This window comes from Eleginops maclovinus, chromosome 3 (assembly GCF_036324505.1).
Source record: "Eleginops maclovinus isolate JMC-PN-2008 ecotype Puerto Natales chromosome 3, JC_Emac_rtc_rv5, whole genome shotgun sequence".
NCBI classification, from domain to species: domain Eukaryota; kingdom Metazoa; phylum Chordata; class Actinopteri; order Perciformes; family Eleginopidae; genus Eleginops; species Eleginops maclovinus.
Window position 1 is genome coordinate 14474924 of NC_086351.1, and position 25854 is coordinate 14500777.

The following is a 25854-nucleotide window of genomic DNA, read 5'->3' on the forward strand; positions in this document are numbered from 1 at the left end:
ATGTATACAAGAACAGAATGTCAAATTAAATAGTGTACAGTCAAATGAAATGAAATAATGTTTATTACCCTGATAACTATTTAGATAAATACATTGCAGGTTGCAAACAGATGAATGCTTTATCGAAGCCCTTCAGAGAGCTCAGGTGTTTAATAGTTGTATGGCCTGTGGGATGAAACTGTCTCTGAGTCTGGTGGTTTTGGTCCTGAAGCTGAGGTAGCCTACCGCCTGTCAGACGGCAGCAGACAGAACATGAGGTGAAAAGATATTGTAGAAAAATACAGGTATGAATTATTGAGGTTCACATTATAGATTACACTTCCTGACATAGAGATTTAGTTTAAATAATATGCAACGTTAGCAGCCGTATCAAAAAATGCATCAAGGTTTACCACTAACAGGAGACATTCTGCTGCATAATCAGTACTTCTACTTAGTTTTTATTGATTGTTGATATTACAACATTGATTTTCTTCCACCCAGAGACCGAATCCACCACTGCACGTTGTGATGCTACTTTCTCTTTAAGGAGGCAGGGGTTCCACAACGTGACGTCGTACGTTTGGTACGTGTTTCAAGACCGGGAACCGAGCAGGTTGTGCACGTTCAATTCTGGGCAAACTTCAAACTACTACATATTACAGGTTAGTTCAAATATCAGCTCCTAAACTCACCCACTGAAGAAAACAAGCGATAACAAACACGTCGTAAGCAATGTGTTTGGGGTCCATTCAATAAACGGTGTTATTGCAGCTCATTCGTTTGTGAATGGCATGCTAACGCCGCTTGCTAGTTAGCCCCGACTAGCAAACAGCTCTGACCATTAGCTAGTGGCATTTAGCTCTACTTTAATGCTAACATTAAAACATGACTTCTGGATCCTACGTTCCTCACGTATAAGTAGCCAACCGTGTCACATTTACTCAACGTTAGTCAAAAGGAGAACTGAAGCACAGATATGTAGCTAGGCTGATAACCTCGCTATTTAACTGTTAGCAAGGACACATGGGTGAGTTTACTGCCAACGATAGATCACGCTGCTTATTTTGAAATGCTAAATTGTTGAGCGAAATGTACAGTCCATGGCTGACCTGTGGGTGTCAGTAAAAGCTGAGCACGACTTCAGTTTGTATTATACTTATTTTTGGGGTTTCATTTCCCAACAGCATGGTAGCAGAAGCGGTCGAAGCACAACTGTATGTGGAGTGAAAGTCTGACACTGTGCCAGCCATTCGAATGACTCTCTGACAGTTGTTGAACCAGAACAGCTGTCAGAGAGTTGGTTAATGTTACGACCAAAATAAAGACTGAGTGATTGTGTCCGTCAACTGCGTTTGCCAGTAGGCTTGTGAGCTTATGGAAATGCAATATTGCCTACAACGGATATTCATCATTCTGAAAGCGCCTCTACATCGGTCCCAGGTACTTAACCAAGGGGCATTGATGTACCGTAGATACAAGTGTCACACATTTAAATAAACATATGAATGGTGCAGTACTGGAGCTCAGTTATATGATTCCCGCAACTGATGTTGATTGTCTTTCCTGTCTTGCCTAACCAATGGTCTAACACTCATAGACATTCAAATAAACTTAACTAATGTATAGTCAAATCTAGAACCATGATTCATATAACTTTTCTCTTGATGTTCTGTGCAGACATTTCCTTACCTGGAAAAGCAGACATTTTCTTTTTCACTTGCAGCTCAGTTCAACCATTGATGGGTATATAAACATCTCCGATTCCTCCTTTGTTTTCCTAGAGTGTTCTAATCATGCCTGCTAAAAAGACCACCACCAAGAGGAAGTCTGAGCCTATTGTGAAGGAGAATGAAGGAGCCAAGAAAGTGAAAGGTAAATAACTCAACTTTTGGGGGAAAGGCAAACGGACACGATTATACAATGAGAATTAATTTGAACATGCATATGAATTTCAGACTTGAAGAAAAAAAAGAGATTGCTCTTAAGACAACAATACACACCCACTTTTTTTTAGGAAAGCATGTCTAACCACACCCCAGCAGTTTTTCTAAGTTGCTTCATGTCCTATGCACTCTTGCACTTTTGCACAATAACTTTGACCTGCTCTCTCTTTCTGAATACATAAATGAGTATATTTTTAACAATACTTTCGTTACTTATCTGTATACATATTTGTTTTTGTTTTTAGAATGTTTAATTTTTTATTTTAAATTTGTGTTTCATATCCCTGTGTGAACCTGTACCGTTTTTCCTCTTCTCTGTTGCTGCATAAACACTTGAATTTCCCCACGGGGATTAATAAAGGTGCATCTCATCTTGTCTTAAATCAATTACTGGTATAACATTGTGTGTTTGTGTGTAACAGTTTCCCACAGGAGCCATTGCAAGGAGGCGGGTCAGGTTCTTGCTCTGGGGCAGGGTGATGTTGGACAGTTGGGTCTTGGTGAGAACATCATTGAGAGGAAGAAGCCAGCCCTTGTGTCGCTGCCAGAAGAAATTGTGCAAGTCATAGCTGGAGGCATGCACACAGTGTGCCTCAGCGTCACTGGCCAAGTAAGGACGCGTCCGTCTTCATTATTTCAAATTCCAAATTGCATGGCTATAGCTACCGGCTAACATTTTTTTTCATTTGTAGGTCTACACTTTTGGCTGTAACGACGAAGGAGCCCTTGGCCGGGACACATCAGAGGAAGGGTCGGAGATGGTTCCAGAGAAGGTGGCGTTGGAGGAGAAGGTGGTGCAGGTGTCGGCGGGGGACAGCCACACAGCTGCTCTCACAGAGGACGGGACTGTGTACCTGTGGGGCTCCTTCAGGGTTAGTTCCTGGTGTGTGTGTGTTAGAAATGTTCAACTTTTACATCGCAAACAGGTCGCCAAAAAGCCACCTTATGGTTTTACCTGTATGTAGAGCTTTTTACGATGAAGCGACAGTGGTATAAACTTTTTAAAACAATCAACTATCCAAGTATCTCCTCCGTATTAAACCTTTCGGTTATTTTTTACTTTTTGTGGTATCTCAGTGGTATTGGCAGTCTCATTTTCTTTCAGCCCCATTTAAGTCGGATGCTACATATAAATTAAGTTAATAGCTGTACAGAGTTACTCCTGACTGGAATCTGAGCGAATAGCGCAGAATATCCTGCTGACTATTTGATTAAAACACTTAAAAACTCATCAGCACAGGACTCGGGTTTGAACATGCAGCAGTAGTTAGGTGTGTAACGATTATGAGACCGAAGCTGCAAAACAATTCCTAAGCTTCTGTATTTCCTTTGTTGGTGTACTGGATTTATAAAATGACCGATTTGGCTAGATTTGTTGTGCTGAAGTATAAAACACGTTTGTTTTCCGTTATTAATACTCAGTGGCACACTGGCAATTACATCTCTATTGCCTCTGCCTACCGTCTGCATTCCCGCTGGATTTTTGGCAGTACTGATACCAACGGGGTTAAAAGTGCTGTAGCTCTGTAACCTCGTTTTAAAAGAAGGTTTTTATAACAGTTATATTTTTGATCCAGTATCTGAATTATATTTTGAATGTTTTTTTATTTGTCCTTTTTAAATCCAATCAACTCAATTCCATTCCATTCAGATACTTCCTGCTTACAAACCTGAGCGGTGTGTATCTCTGGGCTTTAACTATTTCTAACAAATACTGGACCCTTTTTTTGTCCAGGATAACAACGGTGTTATAGGTCTTCTGGAGCCGATGAAAAAAAGCACTGTTCCAGTCAAAGTCCCCATGACAGAACCAGTTGTGAAGATTACGTCGGGTAAAGAACATTGGCATTTGATGATGTATGTTTTTGTTTGCTATAGAATAGAATTACTTTATTGATCCCAATTTGGTAAATGTTTATGTTACAGCAGCATAAAAACAAGGCAATATAGTTACAATACAAAGCAATACAAATATGTACATTTTTGACAAAAAATGTACAGAAAATATTAACAAAAACAAAATATTAAGCAGGATGTAATATGTACAATAAGTGTGAGAGGTGTGGAATATATAGGTCAACTTGCTGCATACAATGTTCCATGTCAATAGGGACCGACCACCTTGTTCTGGTTACACTGGAGGGGAATCTGTACTCATCAGGCACTGCAGAGCAGGGGCAGCTGGGAAGAGTGCCTGAGCATTTCTCAGACAGAGGAGGCAGGAAAGGCCTCAGTAAGTAAAACAAGCCTTTCTAAAGACAAAGCATGATGTAACAAAACCTATTAAGATTTTACTGAATCATTAAGCTTTGATTTGTGATGCATTAACAAAGTCTCATGTGAAATATTGCTGAGGACTGTGTCCTGTGATTCCAGACCGGCTGCTGCTCCCGCAGATGGTTAAAGTTAAAGGGAAAGTTCACTTTGCCGATGCTTTCTGTGGCGCGTACCTCACCTTTGCTGTGTCAAGAGACGGCCATGTTTATGGGTTTGGTCTCTCCAACTATCATCAGCTGGGTAAGTATGGCACATGGTAGTTTCTGACACTGCTTTACATAGAGTTACGAGTCCGTTGCTCACCTTCTACTCTAAGGTAATTGTACCAAACATTTATTTTGTGTTTTGCCCTTGTTTGTTTTATTCAGGCACTAAAAGCACCAAGTTGTGTTTTGTCCCAGTAAAACTGACCTCCTTTAAAAACTCTACCACGTCCTGGGTGGAATTCTGTGGAGGTCAACATCACTCACTCTGCCTCGATGCTGAAGGTAAGCTGCAATAAGTGTTAAAACTACATCAGTATTTCTATTAGCCTCTGAGACCCTTTTTTTGTGATTTACAATAACATCTCAATTATAGCAGAAGAATCATTGAACAAAAACAACATGGCTGGAATAGAAAGAAGTGTATTCAAATGTTTTACCCGAAAATCCTCCAGTAAGAGACGCCAAGGACCCAGGTGTTTTTATCTAAGTATTTTGACAAACAAAACATAAATGAATCATTTCTGTCTTCATTTTAAAGGACAGGTATACAGCCTGGGCCGAGCAGAGTACGGTCGTCTCGGTCTGGGCGAGGGGGCGGAAGAGAAGAGCGAGCCCACGCATGTGGCTGGGATGGAGCCGGCCTGCGGGCTGTCGTGTGGGGCTTCAGTCAGCTACGCCGTCACCAGAGAAGGTGAGGAACAAAGCAGATGCAGCTGACGATTGACGATTGATCCTCATTTTAGTCTGTAATATAAAGAGCAATATACAGTGGGGCAAAAAAGTATTTAGTCAGCCACCAATTGTGCAAGTTCTCCAATTTAAAAAGATGAGAGAGGCCTGTGATTTCTATCATAGGTATACCTCAACTATGAGAGACAGAATGAGAAAACAAAATCCAGGAAATCACATTGTAGGATTTTTAAAGAATTTACTTTCAAATTATTGTGGAAAATAAGTATTTGGTCAATAACAAAAGTTCATCTCAATACTTTGTTATATACCCTTTGTTGGCAATGACAGAGGTCAAAGGTTTTCTGTAAGTCTTCACAAGGTTTCCACACACTGTTGCTGGTATTTTGGCCCATTCCTCCATGCAGATCTCCTCTAAAGCAATGATGTTTTGGGGCTGTCGCTGGGCATCACGGACTTTCAACTCCCTCCAAAGATTTTCTATGGGGTTGAGATCTGGAGACTGGCTAGGCCACACAGGACCTTGGAATGCTTCTTACGAAGCCACTCCTTCGTTGCCCTGGCGGTGTGTTTGGGATCATTGTCATGCTGAAAGACCCAGCCACGCTTCATCTTCAGTGCCCTTGCTGATGGAAGGAGGTTTTCACTCAAAATCTCACGATACATGGCCCCATTCATTCTTTCCTTTACACGGATCAGTCGTCCTGGTCCCTTTGCAGAAGAACAGCCCCAAAGCATGATGTCTCCACCCCCATGCTTCACAGTAGCTATGGTGTTCTTTGGATACAACTCTGCATTCTTTCTCCTCCAAACACGACGAGTTGAGTTTTTACCAAAAAGTTCTATTTTGGTTTCATCTGACCATATGACATTCTCCCAATCCTCTTCTGGATCATCCAAATGCCCTCTAGCAAACTTCAGATGGGCCTGGACATGTACTGGCTTAAGCAGGGGGACACGTCTGGAACTGCAGGATTTAAGTCCCTGGCGGCGTAGTGTGTTACTGATGGTAGCCTCTGTTACTTTGGTCCCAGCTCTCTGCAGGTCATTCACTAGGTCCCCCCGTGTGGTTCTGGGATTTTTGCTCACCGTTCTTGTGATCATTTTGACCCCACGGGGTGAGATCTTGCGTGGAGCCCCAGATCGAGGGAGATTAGCAGTGGTCTTGTATGTCTTCCATTTTCTAATAATTGCTCCCACAGTTGATTTCTTCACACCAAGCTGCTTACCTATTGCACATTCAGTTTTCCCAGCCTGGTGCAGGTCTACAATTGTGTCTCTGGTCTCCTTTGACAGCTCTTTGGTCTTGGCCATAGTGGAGTTTGGAGTATGACTGTTTGAGGTTGTGGACAGGTGTCTTTTATACTGATAACGAGTTCAAAAAGGTGCCATTAATACAGGTAACGAGTGGAGGACAGAGGAGCCTCTTAAAGAAGAAGTTACAGGTCTGTAAGAGCCAGAAATCTTGCTTGTTTGTAGGTGACCAAATACTTATTTTACCGAGGAATTTACCAATTAATTCATTAAAAATCCTACAATGTGATTTCCTGGATTTTTTTTTCTCATTCTGTCTCTCATAGTTGAGGTATACCTATGATAAAAATTACAGGCCTCTCTCATCTTTTTAAATGGGAGAACTTGCACAATTGGTGGCTGACTAAATACTTTTTTGCCCCACTGTATTTCCTGATTTTTAAAACTACTGTCTGCTGTATTTACTCCAGGATCTGTGTATGCCTGGGGCATGGGAACCAACCTGCAGCTCGGCACCGGGGAGGAGGACGATGAGTGGAGCCCCGTGAAGATGACAGGCAAGCAGCTGGAGAACCGCGCAGTACTGATGGCGTCCAGTGGAGGACAGCACACCGTCCTTCTGGTCAAAGACAAGCAGGAAAGCTGATGTCCAGTGCAGACTGGGATCTGCTGATTGGTTGGAGGTGGGGCCTTTTTCACACTGACTAAATCTGGGGAGGGGTTGATCTATATGTGACTTCCTGTGCTGAGCCAGGGAATGTGAGGTCCTTTTTATAAGAACACTTCTCATTCGGGTGTGCGAAACAAATGTTCATGGATGTTCTGTAGATCATGACAAATAAGAGACTATTTTTTTTAATCTAGTTTTTGATGTTCCCTATGTATTCTTTTCATAAAAGTCATCAGTATGACTGTCAGACAGTATGTGATGTTTGTGAATGTGACTGTTGGCATGTACGTAAATGAAAAAAGGGTGCAAGCTTTTTAATGACTTCCCCAAACAATATTCTTTTTAATATTCTTTTTCTTTTCTTTTAAGCAATAATTTAGCTGACCTTGGTTCAGACAGCACATTTCTACTGGATGAATTCGATATGTGAGACTACTGTTCACACATTGGCACACAAAACTGGTTGTCACTATTTGGACATTTGGTAACACATCATACTGTATACTGCATTTTGTTGCTTTTCCTGCCTGAAAATAAAGATACAAATTTAAGTTTTTAAGCCTGTTTTTATCCAATACATTGAATGTTTTATTTTGCAATTTGATAATTCACATTTCAATTGCAGCTCTTGTACGCAGTAACCGCAAACGTTGGCATGCTTGCAAAATCGAAACTCCACCTTTTTTAAAGGTCCACTATTATGCAAAATGCACTTTTTTTATTTCTTTTATACATACATATGTAGCCCCTGTGTGTAAGGAGACTCACAAAGTGTCGGAAAATACAACCCTCTCTCTTTTCCTCCTTACCCACATCTCTAAAGAACTCCTGGCAACGTCCCAACCTATCGTCTGCAATATACAGTCGCGAGCTGAATCCCCTCCGCAGCACCTCTGTGTGTTCAGCAGGATGTCTGTAGGAGGGACTTGGAGTTTTTGTGTATATATTATACATATAATGTCAATGTTCTAGTGGTGAACACTGAGAAGTGTTTCAGAAAGAGTGCTTGATATGGTTTGGAACATGTTATGGGGTTTAATCACGGCAGCGTTTAGCTGAGTATCTCCGTTAGAAACTTCTCTTGTCAGAGAGATCATGACGCTAGCGTGTTGGCACAGCTGGCCAGCATATTCCCCTAAGCTGCTTTATCTCTATCACTTATGCACGTGACACATTCCACACAGACACATGAATGTAATTCAGAAACACTTAAAGATGCAAATGATGGTACGAGTACAAGCATCAAAGCTACATGCTTTTGTGTTTTATCTGGGTAGAAATGCGCCACGTCCTTGTTGGTCTCATCTAGCTTTCATCTGTCCAAAGGCCGCATAATGAAGTATAGGGACTGTAAAGCCCTCGTGGCAGAAAGCTTCCCAGGAAGCTTTGAAATGTTGAAGTATCTTTCATAAGCAGTTAATTGATCCGAGTGAACCTCTTCAGTTGTTTGTGCGGCATCAGTGTTTGTCAGAAATACATTTTTAAGTTCACTGCTCATCAGTTTTCTTTGTACAGTGGCTGTAAGAGTGTTTTATAAGCAGGAGGTATGTTTATTTTTAACCAATGCTGATACTTCACTCTTCACTCTTTTTGTATTGTGTGGAGAACATTTAAAATGGTTCTGGGTTATAAAAGTGGAAAAGCACTGGAAAGCATCACTCGTCTACACAGCTGCTCACACCACTCCAAAAATGACTCTGATGTATGGCTAGGCTACTTGTAAAAATACAACAATTTTACAAAAGTGTTGACTATTGTTGGCGTTAATATCACCCGTAATGTGCATCTAATTGAAAAATTGGGTAAAGGAAAGTAATAGTGCATCTTCAACAGTCTGGTAATTTCAGAAAATGACATCCATTCACAATACAGTCTTTAAAACCATGACACTTTTGCTGAATTAGGGTATGAAAAAAAGTTAAGACATCGTCATTTTTTCGATATATTGCCTAGCCCTATAATCAATATAACATGTTATGGAAAAGACTCAATCAACAAGATAATACTTTCCCTAGTTCTGTAAGCAAATAGAACAATACAATAGACTACAATATAATATATTTATGCTACTATTTCTCAAGGATTACATTTTTGTCACCTATTTCAGGAAAAACTACAGACAAAATTACACTTCTGCTTTGATTATACACCTTCAGGTGTAGAATTGAGTGTGATATTTGAAAAGGGCTTGTAAATGAGTCCGTTTTGACTTCTGTTAACAGCTTTCCACATGGGGCTGGGCTATTGAATGTCTGATAATGGCCTTGAGTAAAACCCAGACACCACCTCACACTTTCATCACAAAGAGGAAACATTCATCCAGGACTTCAGCAATGACATGCTATGATTTGTTCCTTTTGCTCATAGAAACAGTATTATTCATAATACATGTCGACTGAAATCTTCCTCTATTTAAGCTAATGACAGGAGAGCACCTGTGTCGCCTTCATCACATTCTCATCACTAAAGGAGCCTCGTTATTAAAGCTAACGGCTGCTTCTCTCTGAGCGTCATGCGAGTCTTTCATAGGCTTTTGTTCTGGAAACACTGTGTTCAGTCGTACATCTGGAACAGGCTCATGACAGGCACCATGATGCATTCACAAACACCAGCTTCATGATATTAAAATATAATGTAGCACAATTTGCATCGTGTAGCCTTGATTGGGATGTGACAGCCTTTGTGTCATCCTGCTGCTTTCCTAATCAACTATTAATTTCAAGTTGAATCGATTGCAGTTTTTCAAGTGTGTCTCAATCAAGAAATCCAAAGTTTTGTGATGATTTGAGGGCTTGGAGAAGCACTACTCAGGGTCGTTTTAATCAAGTGGCCTCAAGGCAACCTGTTGAATATGGCGCAGCAGAATTTGACAAAATCACTGCATTCATACTTTATGTCTCTCCCACACAAAAAAAAAAGTTATAAATACTCAGATTTTCTTGTTTGAATTTGGGAACTTAGGCTATAGAAAGATATTGAAAATCAAAAGTTGGATTGTATCAACCTTTAAAGGTCACCTGTTATGCAAAATCCACTTTTTCATGCCACTTTCTCATGCCTTTAATACTGTAAATATGTGTCCCCTCGGTGCTGTAAAGACATTTGGAAAGTTTCAGGAAAAAATATTCTCTCTCTTTTGGTCCTGATCCATCTATATAAAAACTTGTCTGAAAATGAGCCGATCAGATTTTGGCCACTTTGTGATGACACAATGCTTTTTTGGGGTTGTGTAACCATTAGCCAATAACCAATCAAGGTAGCACCGCCCAATTTATCGCCCTAATCTCCTCCTAGAGCAGCAATGTCTTTTTATAAACCAATCAGTTCACAGAGGGGCGTGGCCAGCTGCAGTTCATTAGCATTTAAAGCTACACACACAGAATCAGCACTTTTGGAACAGGGCTGAAACAGATATGGCATGATACAGTGCACAATCTGTTTGGTATTTCAACCGAACTCTTCAGAGACATGTTTTCTTTTTGATCAAAGACCTATAATAAATTGTTGGAAAATTATATAATACGGGACCTTTAGTTTAAATTTATATAATTCTACCTGCCTGGTTACTAAGTACTAAAAAGAGCAGCAGAGGAGGTTAAAAAAGGAGCATCTGTCAGGGCAGTGGCAAGAAAGCATCATAGATATTGGCAGAAGTTCAAACTACTTAAAGACCAGGGGTCGCGGGACGTTCCTCGGGTAGGATACGTCAGTCCGAACAGTCTTCAACAGGGAGCAGGAGGAGATATTGGCAGATTATATTAGCCAGGCAGCTGATATATACTTTGGGCTAACTCCACGCGAGGTAAGCATGATAGATGAGAACAGGGTAGAATAGGCAAGAGTCAAGACCTCTTAATTTGTATTAGACCTTTCATGCAAACTCAATTTAATGTTTGTGAATGATAAATACATTTACATAAAAGCAGTGAAAAGTTAAATAAATACCAACATATGAATTTAGACAATCAACAAAAATGTGTGTTCTAACTCAGACTTCCTGTTATGTTTTTGCATAGGTCAAAAAGTTTGCATATCAACTAGCAGTGATTTTCCAAATAAAGCATCCTGAAACCTGGGACAAGAAGCTGATGGCGGGGCCTGACTGGTTCAGCAATTTTCTGAGGCGGAACACCAGACTATCCATTAGGAGTCCACAGATAACAAGCCTTTCAAGGGCCACCTCCTTCAATAGAGCAAATGTCAAGGCCTTCTTCAGTCGCCTGGGGGAGGTAATAGAGAAGAACCGCTTTGATGGTGCTGACATTTGGAATACGGACGAAACAGGCGTCACAACAGTGCAGGCACCATCCCGAGTGGTAGCGCGCCGGGAGGTCAAGCAGGTTGGAGCCATGACATCGGGTGAGAGAGGCACATTAGTTTTAGTTGCATACGCTGTGCAAGCTCTGGGGAATTCCATTCCTCCATTTTTTGTGTTCCCCTGAAAGAATTTTAAGGAACACTTTGTACAGAGCGGGCCATTGGGAAGTGCTGGAAGTGCAAATAAATCAGGCTGGATGCAAGAGGAGGATTTCTTATCATTTCTTTGTCACTTTGTGAAACATACCAACGTCAGTCCAGAGAAAAAGGTGTTGCTCCTGCTAGATAATCACTCCTCGCACATCTCTGTGAGAGCCGTCGATTTTTGCAAAGGTCAGGGCATTGTTCTTCTTACCTTTCCACCACATTGCAGCCATAAGCTCCAGCCACTTGATCGTAGTGTGTTTGGTCCATTTAAGAAGATGGTCAGCGCGGCTTTCGTTGACTGGATGAGGGTGAATTCAGGTAAACCGATGACAATTTTCGACATTCCAGGGTTTGTGAGGACCGCCCTACCCACGACCGCAACACAAAGAAACATTCAGGCAGAGTTCCAGTGCACAGGCATATGGCCTTACCATCCCAACTAGGACTGTGACTTTGCGCCCTCCCAAGTCAACGATCGTCCTGACCCATCTGAGGCTTCCCAGGCCGCCAGGCTCCTCACCTGCTCACCTTTCGTCGGGCTCTGCTCCTCCTCCAGAGATGCCGAGTACCTCTGAGTCAATCCCAGGTCAGTTCAGTCCATCAATCATTCAGCCATTTCCAAAAGCAGGCAAGAAAGGAAAATGACAAGGGTAGGAGGAACAGGCGCTCAGAAATCCTAACTGATAAACCAGTTAAGCTGCGATTGGAAGAGGAGGACCGGCGAAAAGGGAAAAAATGTCAGAAAGAATATCTTGGGGGGTGCAAAAGGAAAGCAGAGGAAGGTAAAAAAAAATTAAAAAAACAGCCAAGAAAATGGTGAAAGTTGAGAACTCCTCATCAGAGGAGGAAGAAGATTTTTGTGTGGTCAGCTTTTGAGCCCACCAGGCATGCACTCCAGGTCTGACCAATTTTATTTTATTTTTAAAATTATTCTGTGGAATGGGGCTAGTAGACATGTCCATGTTCATTCATTTCATCTCCGTGTGTGACTGTTCAGCCTCTCTCTCTCTCCCCGAGACACAAATACACACACACACACACACACACACACACACACACACACACACACACACACACACACACACACACACACACACACACACAGTATAAACGTTATGCTTTTTATATTTTGTTTAAAACATTAATATGATCTTCATTCTCCATGTGAAGAATGGATTGTATGTTATACAATATATGCTGGTGAATCTATTTTCAAACCTACCCTGTTTATGCAATAAATCGGCATATCAAATGGAGTTTCATTGTTTTTATGCATTTTGTCTACCTGTTACAACCTACCCCAGTAGGTGTTACAGCCTACCCCAATAGGTGTTACAACCTACCCCAATAGGTGTTACAGCCTACCCCAGTAGTGGGGTAGGCTGTAACAAAGGTACACACTGTATTTGTCATAATCTCACAAATGATGTGATATAGTTGAGGAGATTTAAATGGTTGCCACTTGTAGTAGACAAATGTGGGTACTTTGCCTAAAAGTTCCAGAACTGTAGCTTTAAAAAAAAAAAGGTAGTTTTAGGTGCTGGAGAAAAATGTGTTACAACCATACCCGGTCTCCCCTAGTTCAATAATTATGAACTAAGCATTTCATTTTTTCTATCACTGCTGGTCTCTAATGATAGATTGATTGTGATTGACCTACACTTATCAAGCATATAGATTATAAAACACTTCAAAGAAATCACCCACTGTTTAATAGATTGCATTTTCCAGCTCAACAATAAACTATATGGATGCTGATACATCTGATAAATGCTGCTGCTGCATTCAAAATGTTACTCAATTAAAAGCAAAAAAGTATTAGCATCAGAATATACTTAAAGTACCAAAAGTAAAAGTTCTGATTTATGTGTCGATATATTGAAGTGGAGTAAAGGTACAAAGTAGCAACTAATTAAACTACTCTAAGTAAGTACCTCAACATGTGATTTAAGTACAGTACTTTAGTAAATTCACTTAGGCACTTCCCACCACTGACTACATGTATGAAGTACTCAACTGTTGCCGTGTCACAGTAGTTGTTGTTTTGATGTCGTTAGAAAAACAACCAGAAAAAATGCATTTCTGTGAGCGTGTGCACAAGGAGCCAAACAGTATTATCAGCGAATGAGTACCTCTCTTGCTGTTAAACTACTGGTACTCCATCGCCTGCGGCCCACATTTGTAATTACTGTAGATTGCCTTGATAAATTGGACTCCTCGTCCATGCTTCTCGTGAGAGGCTGGGCGGAGGACTGACAGCCGTGCAGGGGCTTGTAAGAAGGGCCAACCTCTTGAACAGATGCATGGTTTTATAACAGTAACATTGACAAGATGACAACAGGATACATCCCCAATGATTATCACCTCTGCGTGTGGCTCATTCCTTTAATGGACTTCTCTTGTCATTTGCTTCTTTCGGGCCTTATTGATTCTGTGCTAATTACTTACAGATGTCCACACTAAGAATGATGATAGGGATTATTATATAAATTACGTTTACGGTTCACAGCTGAGCTAAAAACAGATTAGAGTTTCTCTTGAGGGAAGGAACTCTTAAAGCCTAAGGGTACATATTAGTTCAGCTTAGTCGCATCATAAAGACAGTTTTACCAGTGGTTCATAATGGTGCATCAGGGATTTTTCAATCAATCACATTTCTTTAGACAGCCCAATATCACAAATTACACTTCACCTCAGGCGGCTTTACAATCCCGGCGGGATACAACATCCTAAAGCCCTTGTAGCAGACAAGGGGAATTGAAAGAGTATCCCACTCCTTGAGCATTGCCGTTCTGTTCAAAAAAGAAAATGGCTCTAATATGACATCCATCCTGTGAGGACATTTTGAGATATTAGCTGCAATGGAGCCATAACAGGATTGTATATGACAACATCAGGCATGAAATCTACAATTTCAGTTAAATTGGATGAATATGAATGTGTATATAATTTAAATATTGTCCTTTTAAAATAAGATTATAATGTATCCGATATTTGTGACAGATATGACTTTTCAAAAGGAGCTTGTACAGGTATTCTGGTTTTATCTCTTTTTTGGCATGGTATTTTAAATTGTTTTTGTAAAATGTATGATTAACAAATTGACCCTGATAAACCACGCAAATCACTGTGTAGTTGTCTGGTCGCACTGCCACACACTGTCCCTTATGTTTGGTAAGTCAGTAAAGAGGACATTTCTCATGGCTACCAACGCTCCTTGTTTCTCCAGATGGTTAAGGGAACTGGTCCCATGGATACACACTTAAAGGCTTCTTAGCAACACATGGTTTTAATTTTAAAAAACTGAGTAAACCTGGGGCCTAATTACAAGGCACCTAACTCTCCTGTTTGCAGCAGTCCCTACTGCAAGAGAGTCAATTTTGCTGTACTTAGCCAAACACATTATCCCAGTGATAAAAGCAAAAACATTAGTGTGTGTTGTCTGGCTTGATGTGGTTGTTGTCTTTCTTATGAAGAATGTGGAAAAACGCAGGCTAGATGTGTAAAACAAGCAGAGTTTTCTTATAATATCTTTTGAATTTGAACATTGTCACAGGGGCGGTTTGTGTATTAGGGCGATTTGGGCGACGCACTACCAACGGGAAAAAGAGGGATTTTTTTTTTTCTAACACAGCAGCAGTCGTAATCAGTGTTTTAGACGTTAGATCTGTCAAAAACATCTTTGTCCAATCAGACTAAAGTCGTGCGTCACATGGTCCCGCCCCTTTAGATTTCAGTCATCTTCAGGAAATGCCATCTTGTACTCTGTCCCCTTGCAGCAAGGTGGCACTGACAAGGTGGTTTGTGAAACAGAAGTGTTCCCTGGTGTATTCCCAGTATGGTATCACAGACCTACAGAAAGAAGAAGAAAACAAGTAATATGTAAAGATGACAAAATGACAAGTCCTAGAGATGCAGCAGTGTCTGCTTTCCACATGGCTTTAACTCAAAACATTCAATAACGTTTAATAAATAACAGGTTAGCTTCACCAAGAAAATATCAAATTTTAACTGTTCTAATTTTAGCTTTTATAAGTAGCTGTTTTAGTTCAGCTCCTTGCAGTTACATTTCATGCTTTTTTAAGCCTAACGAAGGCTCCTGCTTCTCTGACGGTACTGGGGCCAAAGTTACCAGAGTCACGTATGCTCTCAAAACAGTGAATGAAGTCCTCTCTGTGCTCAACAACTGTATTGATTGCACAGATGTGAAAGTTCCATCTAACGTTGCTGGATGTTGGCAGCCTATGGGCAACAATTTTAACAAGAACACCTGTCCGCTTGGATGATCTGGAAAAAAAGCGAGCAAATCCACCAAGGTCAGAAATAAAAATTCTCACTTTGGATATGTGAGGGGTGGCTTGTTGCATTATCAGGTTGACCTGATGTGTGTAGCAGTGGGTGTAGTGGGCATTTGGGTACACATCTTGTATCTTCCTCGGAACACCTGCAGTGGCACCCCTCATAACGCTGGCTCCATCATACGCCTGGCAGATGAGCTTGCTTTTCTGATCCTCAGGGAGGATGGCAGAAAGAGCTCTTTTAATGGTGTAGCAATGGACTCAGCTGTAGCTGACTGCAAAGGGATGAACTCAAAATATATTTTCTGCATGTTGTGTTTATCATCAATGCAGCACAAGAACAAGTTGCCACTGTGTGGCAATATCGATTGTCTCATCTGCCTGGATTGATCAAATAAAATAAATCACTGCTCTGGGCTTCTTTCATGATGTGTTCCCTAACAACAGACCACATACAGTCCAGTAGCTCGTTCTGCACGGTTTTTGAAGTTCCCTTAAATACAACTTTGCGTTCTCAAGTTGCTCTTTCAACACTCCATCAAGGGAGGCAACAAAACCCACCAAACCACGGAATATCCCGGGATTATCGGAGCCTTCACTCTCATCATGGCCACGCAAAACCAACTCAAATGATCCACAACATTTCACACAGTCTATTATTCGGGACAGCGCGGTCGGTTTTTTGTCACCTCCTGGTTGTGCTTTCTAATGCCGATCCTGTAGCCTTCATCTAGCTGTTCAGCAATGCTAAACCTGGCCAAAAAGTGTAGCCTCATACTGTAAGATGTTTTACATTTTGTACCCCCGTCGTTGTCCACAACGCTTCAGTGCCACACTTTGAAACAGCAAGCAGGGAAAGCAATAGAAGGCATTGCTAACAGCACATCCAGCTAACCAGCTCCGTTTATTGTAGCAAGAGCGTGAAATGCCCCGGTTGTAAGCAGGGACGCTGGAAGTAGGTTGAGGGTGCTGAGGGTGCTGCAGCACCCCCTGGTGAAGGACTATTGCAACACTGACGTAGTAAATTAATAATTTTTATTTTCAACTTTTTACTTTTCAAAATAAAAACGTTAATTTTCTACTTTTACATAATCGTGATATTTTTGTTTCCTGTAGCATAATATTGAATCTAGTTCATTTTTTGCTCCGTTGCACTGCGTTTGGTGTGACGTCATCGTCACCGGGTGACGTCACTCAGCACCCCCAACTCTGAATGACTTCCAGCGTCACTGGTTGTAAGCTTGTCCTAGATCAATTGCCTGCTTTAGAATTTTTAAATCGGGTCGGTCGGTCCGGTCAAAGCTCCTTTATCCTTTATTCTCCCAGTGGACGCCTTGGGAAAGGGGTGTTTTTGTATAGAAAAAACACAAATTCCTGCGGCCGCAGAAAACTAATGGCGGGTGTAAACACATAAAACAGGGTCATGGTCTCACATGAGTTCCAAGATCATGAAAACAATACTGATTGGCTGCCAATAAAAGTGGAAGGGTTCGGGGCGCAGAGAGCTGCGTCCCGTGGAAAAGCATGAAGCTGCCAATCAGCGAGCAGCTTTTGGTCACCTGCTTACCAAAAGTTTACCGACTTCCTTTCACACCGATTCGGCGTCCCTCAACAGAAATACCCGAAATGCGCAACCATTTTTTACGGAATGCATACTACCATGCAGGTGCATAGTACAAGCAAACACGTTTATTTCATAATATGTTATATATATTAATTTATGTTTATCATGTTTAAGTAGACTTTCTTCTCGAGATATTTTGAGCGCCCCGCATTGACCAACCGCCACCAGCTGCTTGAGATTTTCGTCTTTTGGAACTGGATGAGGGATACAGGCTAGCTGTTCGTCGCCACAATGATGAGGTGAGCAAGAACCGTCACATCCTCAACGGGCTCGTCCAGTGTGTGACATTCTGCGGGGTGTTTGAGCTAGCTTTGCGAGGCAAAGATGAAACTGAGGGCTCCACCAACCCTGGCATTTTTTCTCGGACTGGTCGACTTCGTGGCACAGTTAGATTAAGTTTTTGATGAGCATCTAAAACATGCTACGGAGTTCAGTCAATACATACTTGACTTAATATGCTGCCCCTGTCTTTATGTTGTTTCTGAACATATCTTTTGGCCTGTTTAGCTGTTATACATCATACATCATTGGATTCAGGTAAATAATTAATAATCCATCTAGTGGACAAAAGAGGGATCTCTGTCTGAGTTAATCATCTAACAACAAATTTATATGGTCTTGCTTAACGAATGGGTAACCTTAATCATTATCAGAAAAAAAGGAGCCGCCACTGCATTGTGGTGTGCATGTTACATCAATAATCATCAATTCATATTAAAGTTTACACTGCGCTTCACAAACCGGTTCAACCAATTTAAGTGTAAGTTTAAGAAAACATAACATGTCAGACAGTCCCATGACTCAGCTGGCAGATGGCACCCAGTTTGAATTCCTGTCTCTTCTCCTCAGAAGGGAATACCAGAGTAGTTTCTCCCTTGTATAACCTCGAGTAAAACTGCTTCAAGCTTTTTGCACTTCTGACTTTTTGTAAACACCTCAGGCAGGCAGGAGGTCTGATTATCTCTGTAACAGCAACCGTCTGTCACAAACAGCAGCTGGGCCTAATTGCTAAACCCAGTACCAGAATCTCTGCTTAACCTTCATCTCTGTATTGTACGATTTTGGGTGAGTTTGAGTTTTGGATTATATGGTTGGCAAGCGTCAGGATGCTGTGATGTGTGGAAAGCCTTGGTTACATGATGTAGGTGTCTGTTGTTGGGAAGTCTAAAGATTTAATGTTTTTATGTTGTCATTTTGCTTAGACCAGAATTTTATCCAAGCTGCCAAACAAGATGATTGTGTTCCATCAGTCCAAGTAACAAATCTGATCCCTCTCTCTCATTTACAGTAGATCTCATCACAAAGTCTTCCGCACAGACAATAAGCAGGGGAGGTCACATAACATCCAATCATCCAGAAAGCAGAAAACAAACTGCCGGAAGCTTTGAGTTTGTGATGCTGCATTGCAACACTAACAGCCGTTATGAAAGCCTCAGCGAGATTCCCTTTGTTCTCATTTCCATTTGTTAATTTGCTCAGGTACACGAGCAACCACTGGTCAGGGTCAGTGGATGAGAGCATTTATTCATAGTGTGTCGCTCTCAAACTGGACTACAGTATCTCTGTGAACTGTACATGTTTTAATGCAAATTATTTTTTAAAAGCCTGTTGCGTCCTATAATAACAGGGTACAATTCAGAACAAAAATGTCGCTTTCAAAGCAAAGATCACTTGATTTTTCTGTGTAGTGTGCACATTTTCAACACTAAGTCTAGCCAAGTGAGGAGCCAGCCCCCGGTGATTGACTAAATGATTCATTTGTCTGTTGTTTTGTTTGTTTTCTACACATAACATATAGGCAGATCCAAGGGAACATACTGTATGTCCTGTAGCATGCAGGAAATCTTCAAAGTCACATTGATGTTTAGTTTCCTGGCAGGAGCGCTATGATGTCTCTTAGAGGAGCTTTTTAAACATCTGTTTCTGAGGGAAGTCCTTCAACATCCATAGGAGTCTGAAAGGGAAACGAGCATGATTGATGGCTTCTAATCAAGTTTTCTTTTCTCTGAGAAAACTTCTTTCTGCACAGTCATTTCAGCCCTTTAATGCATGTAAAAACAGAAAATGAAAGACCATTTGAACATATAAACCAGGCACCATAATGGGAAAAAAGCAAGAATTTGCCTTTTTTAACACATCCTCTGCAGGCCTCACTGGCAGGTGTCATTTCAGTGTTAACTGACTCCCATACAGCTCAGAAGGTAGTTCCAAATTACTTCTGCACTCTAGTTTGTCCCTTGCTTTCAACAGTCCACATCCAATGAAAATTCAATTATTTGGGGGGTGGGGGGGGGAGAAATGTGTGTATTTTCTTTTGTTCCTGTGCCCCGTCCTTATGATCCTGATCTGTAATCCATTCAAGACTGTACCAACAAATCACATGAGGCCTCACTGGCATTTACAAAGAGTATAAATCTAAATAACACCTGTAATAACAACCACAGAAAACAAACACTGGAATAAAACTGAAAGGTTTTTACAACAACAAATCAACAAAAAAGCACTTTCAGGATACAACTGAAGCTATTCCATAAAGTACTTATTATAAAAAAAATGTATTACACTTATACAATACGGTACTTCTAATACTGTATCTGCTGAAACACAGAATGTGAAAACATTTAAATATCAAATACTATTCTTAACAAAACAGTTCACGTTTTACAAAAAGAACATAATGCTGAATAAGGCATTACGGTACATGGTTGATCACGCTGCAGAAAACATTTACAATGCTCTTCCTACAGCGACAGAAACCAATATATTGTTTGAAAAGTTCCAATGCTGCTTACATTTATAGCACTTAGTGTAAATACATTAACATTTTACATATTAGTTACAAGTAAAGCTTACTGGTACAACAGCTTGACAAGCACATTGACACAAAAAATCACATTATCACTAAATATGCTATTACAGAACTAGATTATCTATCCACTTGATATACAGTTGCCTTTTTTTTCACAAACTGCTTTGCTGCAGTGGCAGGATGAGAGGTATCGGTGTGACTGTTCTTTCAAAATGTGCAAAACAAGTCTTGTCAACACCACAAAATCCTCCTGCAAGTGTCCAAAGATCCTCCGTATGAGATGTGTCCATTAACTGTGATATGTGTTGCAAGCTTCTTGTTCCTTGCTAATGTGTTTGGTCCCTTTTGGCCCACGTTCCCCTTTACCTTCTCAGCTGACTGTCAGCTGAATGTTTTTTGGTTGTGCAAAAGACACCAAAGCAGCCTGACTGCCAGAGGAGTGGAAACAATGAGTCAGCTGAACAATGCTGTTGGCTGCAAGCACGAGTCCTCTCTGCTCAATCATCAAGGTTTGCTTTTTCATGTTATAAAAGGCATCTTTCAGAAGGATTTCTTTAAAAAGTGTAGGATGGATAAATGTTGCAGAAATTAAACTAGCACATGTTGCTGTGCCGTACACACTTTCAACTAGAATAATGGTCGTTGATTAATCATGTGGCCTTCGTCTGTTCTTATCAGTATTCTTAATATCACAGCAAGAAGCATGAAATTGGATGCATCCCTTAATTTAAATATTGAGGAGACAAAGAAAATGTTGTCTCAGCTCAGCATTCCTATTTTTGAATTTTCATTACCTTCCCAACGAGGTTGAGTAATGATACTATTACCAATCTAAATATAAAGTACAGTCATACAGTTTTAGCATCGAGACACTTTCCTCCTTGCATTGGCTCTGTAATCCAAGTCCTCACTTAGTTTTTAACTTTGAAGTGACTATTTGTCATGTAAAATAACTATTAGGAGTTATCTCTTCGACTCTGCAGTCCCCTTTAGGCTTCCATAGCGTTGTAGAGTCTTTCAGCTTCTTGTTTTGTTTTTAAGTGTCTTCTTCAGAAAAAAGGCTTTAAAAAAACTGAACACAACGCTAAACAGCAGACACAGTGAGCTGCTGAAAGCAGTTGGCAGCTAAAAAAGAGTCAAACTTCCACTTACATTTGTCAAGTAGTGGGAAACAGAACTTTAAGTGAATCATAATGTTGCTCTGTTACTGCTGGATGTGTAAATAGGCGTTTGTCAAAGTTTACAGCTGTTTCCTCAGCCCAGCTTTGGCCAAAAATGTTTACCAAAATGTGGAAATGTTCTACTTAATCAGTACAAAAACTCACCTTTAAGTTTCTCCCTAGTAACAGCTGTGGACAAAAAAAGGTAATATTTAGTTTAATTTGAAGGCATCACTAAACAACTTATAATCCCTTATAGATGGTACCCCACATTTAGGGATGGAAAGTAATTTTACAAGTTAACATACATCTTCATCACTGGTAGTATTTAACTGAGTGTGACAGCAGACAGCAATATATTCCCTGTTGACTGTCTGCCAGCATTGCACTGCTAATGTTACGGGGAAATTCAGAGTCAGTCTGGCCTTCATCAAAGAAATAAATGATCTGTTGGATTGAGGTCACATGACCAACTCAGCCAATCATACACCGGCCATGGTTTGGCCATAAAAAGACTCCTCCTGTGGCCTTGTCTGTGTGTTTAGGTTCTATCCCTTCCTGATTATCCGATCATTTTGGAAATGTGTCCTACGTTGTTCACCTAATATGGGTGTGAAGACTTGCAAACGGCCTAAAAGCAGAGTGCAGAGCCAAATCAGGGTTATACATTTTGTATCCATTTTCTTATGCATAGGCACACAGGTATGCATTTGATCATTGTAAACCACAATCCTTCAAGAATCGTGTCTCAGGAATGTCATGATATGAGACCAAAACCGCCATATTTACATTATGGCGCTCCAACGGCCACGTCTGTGGTCTCAGACTCCTGTTGTGGTGATCTCAGTCTGGAGGTCATCCTGAACTGATCTTCCCCCGCATTGATCCATGCCTAGTCAGGCTGGCGGTCTCTGTGTTGTCGCAGGAGCACAAACAGACAAGGGCTCCCTGGTGCTGTTGCGCGCCCTGGAAAAACTGCTCTGCTCCAGTCGGGAGCGATAGGGCAGGCAGAAATCCCTGAAGCACCTTTTGAAATTCTCGTCCAAGAAGGCGTAAAGTACGGGGTTGAGACTGCTGTTGGTGTAGCCCAGTGCGATGCACAGGTGCCAGCAGGCCACCACCCACACGTTTCTGTTGTCAGTTTTCACCATGGTTTTGACAATGATGAAGAGGTGGATGGGAGTCCAGCAGATGATGAAGGCTGCCACCACCACCAGGACCATGCGGGTGATCCTTCGCATGTTCCTGTCCTTCTCCTTGGAGCCGGAGAGCAGACGGACGCTCTTGAGCCGCAGGATCATCAAACCGTAGCAGATGGTGATGACCAGGACGGGGACCACGAAGGCGAAGATAAACACGCCGATCTTCATCACCTGTCTCCCAGTACCAGTCAGGATTGGGGAATTGGAGTTCGCAGGCAGTGTTTGCTGAGGAGTTTAAACAATTAGAGGTTTAACAGAGGGCCATGTGAAAAGGCCAATTCAAGTTTATAACCCAGCTCAAATGTTCTTTTTTACGACCTGATTACTTGCCCACATACGGAGATAAATAACGTGAGCACACAGGTGGTACTTTTCAGCGTTTAGCAGCTAAAGAGCCCATAGGAGTTGACAGTTACCACTACAACCAAAAAAGAGGGTAAGTTCCACTTAAATTTGTCAAGTGGCAGGAAACAGAACTTTAACTGCTCTGTTACTGCTGGATGTCTAAATAGGCGTTTGTCAAAGTTTACAGCTGTTTCCTCAGCCCAGCTGTGGCCAAAAATGTTTTCCAAAATGTTCTACTTAATCAGTACAAAAACTCACCTTTAAGTTTCTGTCTAGTAACAGCCATGACCATCACAGGCACTCCGACAACAGAGGAGAGGATCCAGATGCAGACGTTGATGAGCTTGGCTTTGGCAGGCGTGCGAAAGTCCAGGGCCCTCACTGGATGACAGACGGCGATGTAGCGGTCCACGCTCATCATGGTGAGCGTGAAGATGCTGGTGAACATGTTGTAGTAGTCGATGGCGATCACCACTTTACACAACACCTCCCCAAAGGGCCACGTGCCCATCAAGTACTTGGCACTCTGGAAGGGGAGGGTGCTGGTGGCGAGGGCATCTGCAAGAGCCAAGTTAAAGATGTAGATGTTGGTGGCCGTCTTCATCTTGGTGTACCTGGATGGTTGAAAGAAGCATGGGGCACGTGTTACTGACTCACAGTCCACAGGAAATGTTGTTAGATGGAGGAGATTGTATTTTTTCTTTCAAGGTTTGTCTGCTGCTGTTCCTGTAAGACTCACGACTTCCATTAAAACCTTTCAAGGTTAGAAACCGGTTTATTGTTTATACTCATCCATTTCCTCTCTCAAACCAATGATCTCCTATTTCCACTGAAAGAACAAATAAAGATGCCTAATGTTTTTCATCGAACAACACTAAATGCATGAGAGCCAAATTGTCTGTAAGCCTCCATTAAAATGCACTTCAACACCAAGTAATGAATCCATTCCTGCTGAGAAAAAAATCTCATTTTAAACTTTCAGATTCAAAGTGTGTATAGTGTCTTTCTTTTCTTTAACCAGAGGCCAATTAAATATGAATTCATCCACATGAGTCCACAATATGACAGTAGTTGGTCACATTTAATTAAATAGAGCAACAAGCTCTACAAAGATGAGGGAAGACAAAGGGATGTCTTACCTTTTTTCTTATTCTCCCATGTAAAGAGATTCATCACAATACACCCTGAAGGTAATTGCTTTGCCAGGGAGAGCGTGGGCACAATGTGGTTTGAATACTCTTGTTACTTTCATTATTCTGAATAGTAAAACAGTACAGAAAATCATATATAGTAACTTCAACACTGTGAGCAGTTAAGTGAGATGATTGATTGACAGAGGATGGACCATCACTCCATTGCAATCTCATTTAAGCTGCTTTAGTTCAGCAACAAATCAACATCAATCAATCAATGACATGAATCCTGAGAATCTTCAGAACATGAATCAGTGCCACAGCACATCCCTGTCGATGTTCAGGTAAGGGTCAACATGCAGCCTAATTTCCATGCAAGTTAATTACCTGCTTTCAACATCATTCCTGCAATGAAGTAATTTCAACGCAAAACTGCAGATTATCCCTTGCCCCCCCACCCACCTCCCTATTATGTGTAGGAGGCAGTGTGTGTGGGTGTGTTAAGGGTGTAAGTAATATCAGTAATGTGATAATGTGATGATTTATAACAGCTCTTTTTTCAACATATTACAATCTTATAAATCATTATTACGTTTAAAAAAAAATGAAATTAGAGTATATGATAATTCAATGCACTTTAAAATAATCCCTGATAAAAAAGTAACAGATCAAATGTTCAGTATATCCATTGTCTTTCCACTTTCTATTATTAGTGTGTGTGTGTGTGTGTGTGTGTGTGTGTGTGTGTGTGTGTGTGTGTGTGTGTGTGTGTGTGTGTGTGTGTGTGTGTGTGTGTGTCTGTGTGTGTGTGTGTGTGTGTGTGTGTGTGTGTGTGTGTGTGTGTGTGTGTGTGTGTGTGAGTGTGTGTGTGTTATATGTTATATGTGTGACATATCTCTCAGGATAAGTGACCACTTCAAACTGCTTGTAGCACTAAAGGAAGAGCCAGAGCCAAACACCAAAACCATCAGGTTTTATCATTGGAACTATATAATATATAATATCTGTACTGAAATGTTGCTTGAGATTTCAAGACAAGTGTTTCCTTGATCAGAATGTATTCACCAGCAACATTAGAGTTGTAGTCTTCCACTTAATCACGAATAACCCATTATTTCCTTTTCCCCTGGATTTTTTTAATTTTTTTAATTTTGTGAGCTTTAACTAAATAGTGTATGGGTCTTTGTTCATCGCTTCTTTCTTACCTGACCACCCCGTACATCACAAGCACGTTTCCCAGCAGTCCTACCACACAGATGAGAGAGTAGAGAGCCGTGATACAGATGGCGATGATGAGGCTTGTGGTGCTCCTCGCTTCAGCCGTGATGGTCTCGTTGCTGTTCGAGTGAACGCGCAGAGGATCCTCGGTTACCGTCACATTGAAAGGAGTTAAGGAGACTGAGTCGTTAAAACCACCAAAAGCATAGTAGGGAAGTAGAGCCATGTTAAGGTTTCAGGCAAAACCCTGACGCATGGAGAAGTCAAAGACATACAAAGCAGGTGCGCACGAAAACTGGACGAAAAATTAGTAACAAGACGCCCCGAGGAGGTCTTTCCCTCCCTCCCTCACTCACTCTCCCTCTCTCTCTCTCCCCTCTCTGTGCGTCTCTCTTTGCCAAAGCGCACACAAAACAATATATGTTATCCACCCCATTTCTAACAATCCCTAAATGGATTCCATATTTCAAAGGCATTTATATAGATACACCATTTAACCAATATGTCCTCACATACATTTTTATCCAAAATAACAGATTTATGAGGTGCCATCCAGCAGCTCATGAAACAATGTCAGTT

The 25854-nt window shown here is 41.2% G+C and overlaps 2 protein-coding genes across 2 annotated transcripts; one reads left to right on the plus strand and one right to left on the minus strand.

Moving 5' to 3' along the window:
• Positions 1-539: 539 nt before the first annotated feature.
• Positions 540-7573, plus strand: rcc1 (regulator of chromosome condensation 1). Its single transcript, XM_063878236.1, has 10 exons — positions 540-644; positions 1764-1854; positions 2348-2535; positions 2618-2797; positions 3661-3757; positions 4036-4158; positions 4302-4442; positions 4571-4690; positions 4947-5099; positions 6823-7573. Exons 2-10 carry the CDS (start codon positions 1776-1778, stop codon positions 6996-6998), a joined length of 1257 nt encoding a protein of 418 aa, XP_063734306.1. The 5' UTR covers positions 540-644; positions 1764-1775; the 3' UTR covers positions 6999-7573.
• Positions 7574-21288: 13715 nt separating this feature from the next.
• Positions 21289-25501, minus strand: oprd1b (opioid receptor, delta 1b). The gene is given in 4 exon segments (XM_063879580.1): positions 21289-22750; positions 22752-22804; positions 23183-23538; positions 25263-25501. Coding segments are annotated over 4 exon segments (1125 nt in total). The 3' UTR covers positions 21289-22273.
• Positions 25502-25854: the final 353 nt, after the last annotated feature.

Coding starts and splice junctions, on each gene's coding strand:
- rcc1 (XM_063878236.1), top strand. CDS start 1,776: ATGCCTGCTAAAAAGACCACCACCAAGAGGAAGTCTGAGCCTATTGTG. Junction 4,443..4,570: donor CTCCAACTATCATCAGCTGG/GTAAGTATGGCA, acceptor TGTTTTATTCAG/GCACTAAAAGCACCAAGTTG. Junction 4,691..4,946: donor ACTCTGCCTCGATGCTGAAG/GTAAGCTGCAAT, acceptor TTCATTTTAAAG/GACAGGTATACAGCCTGGGC.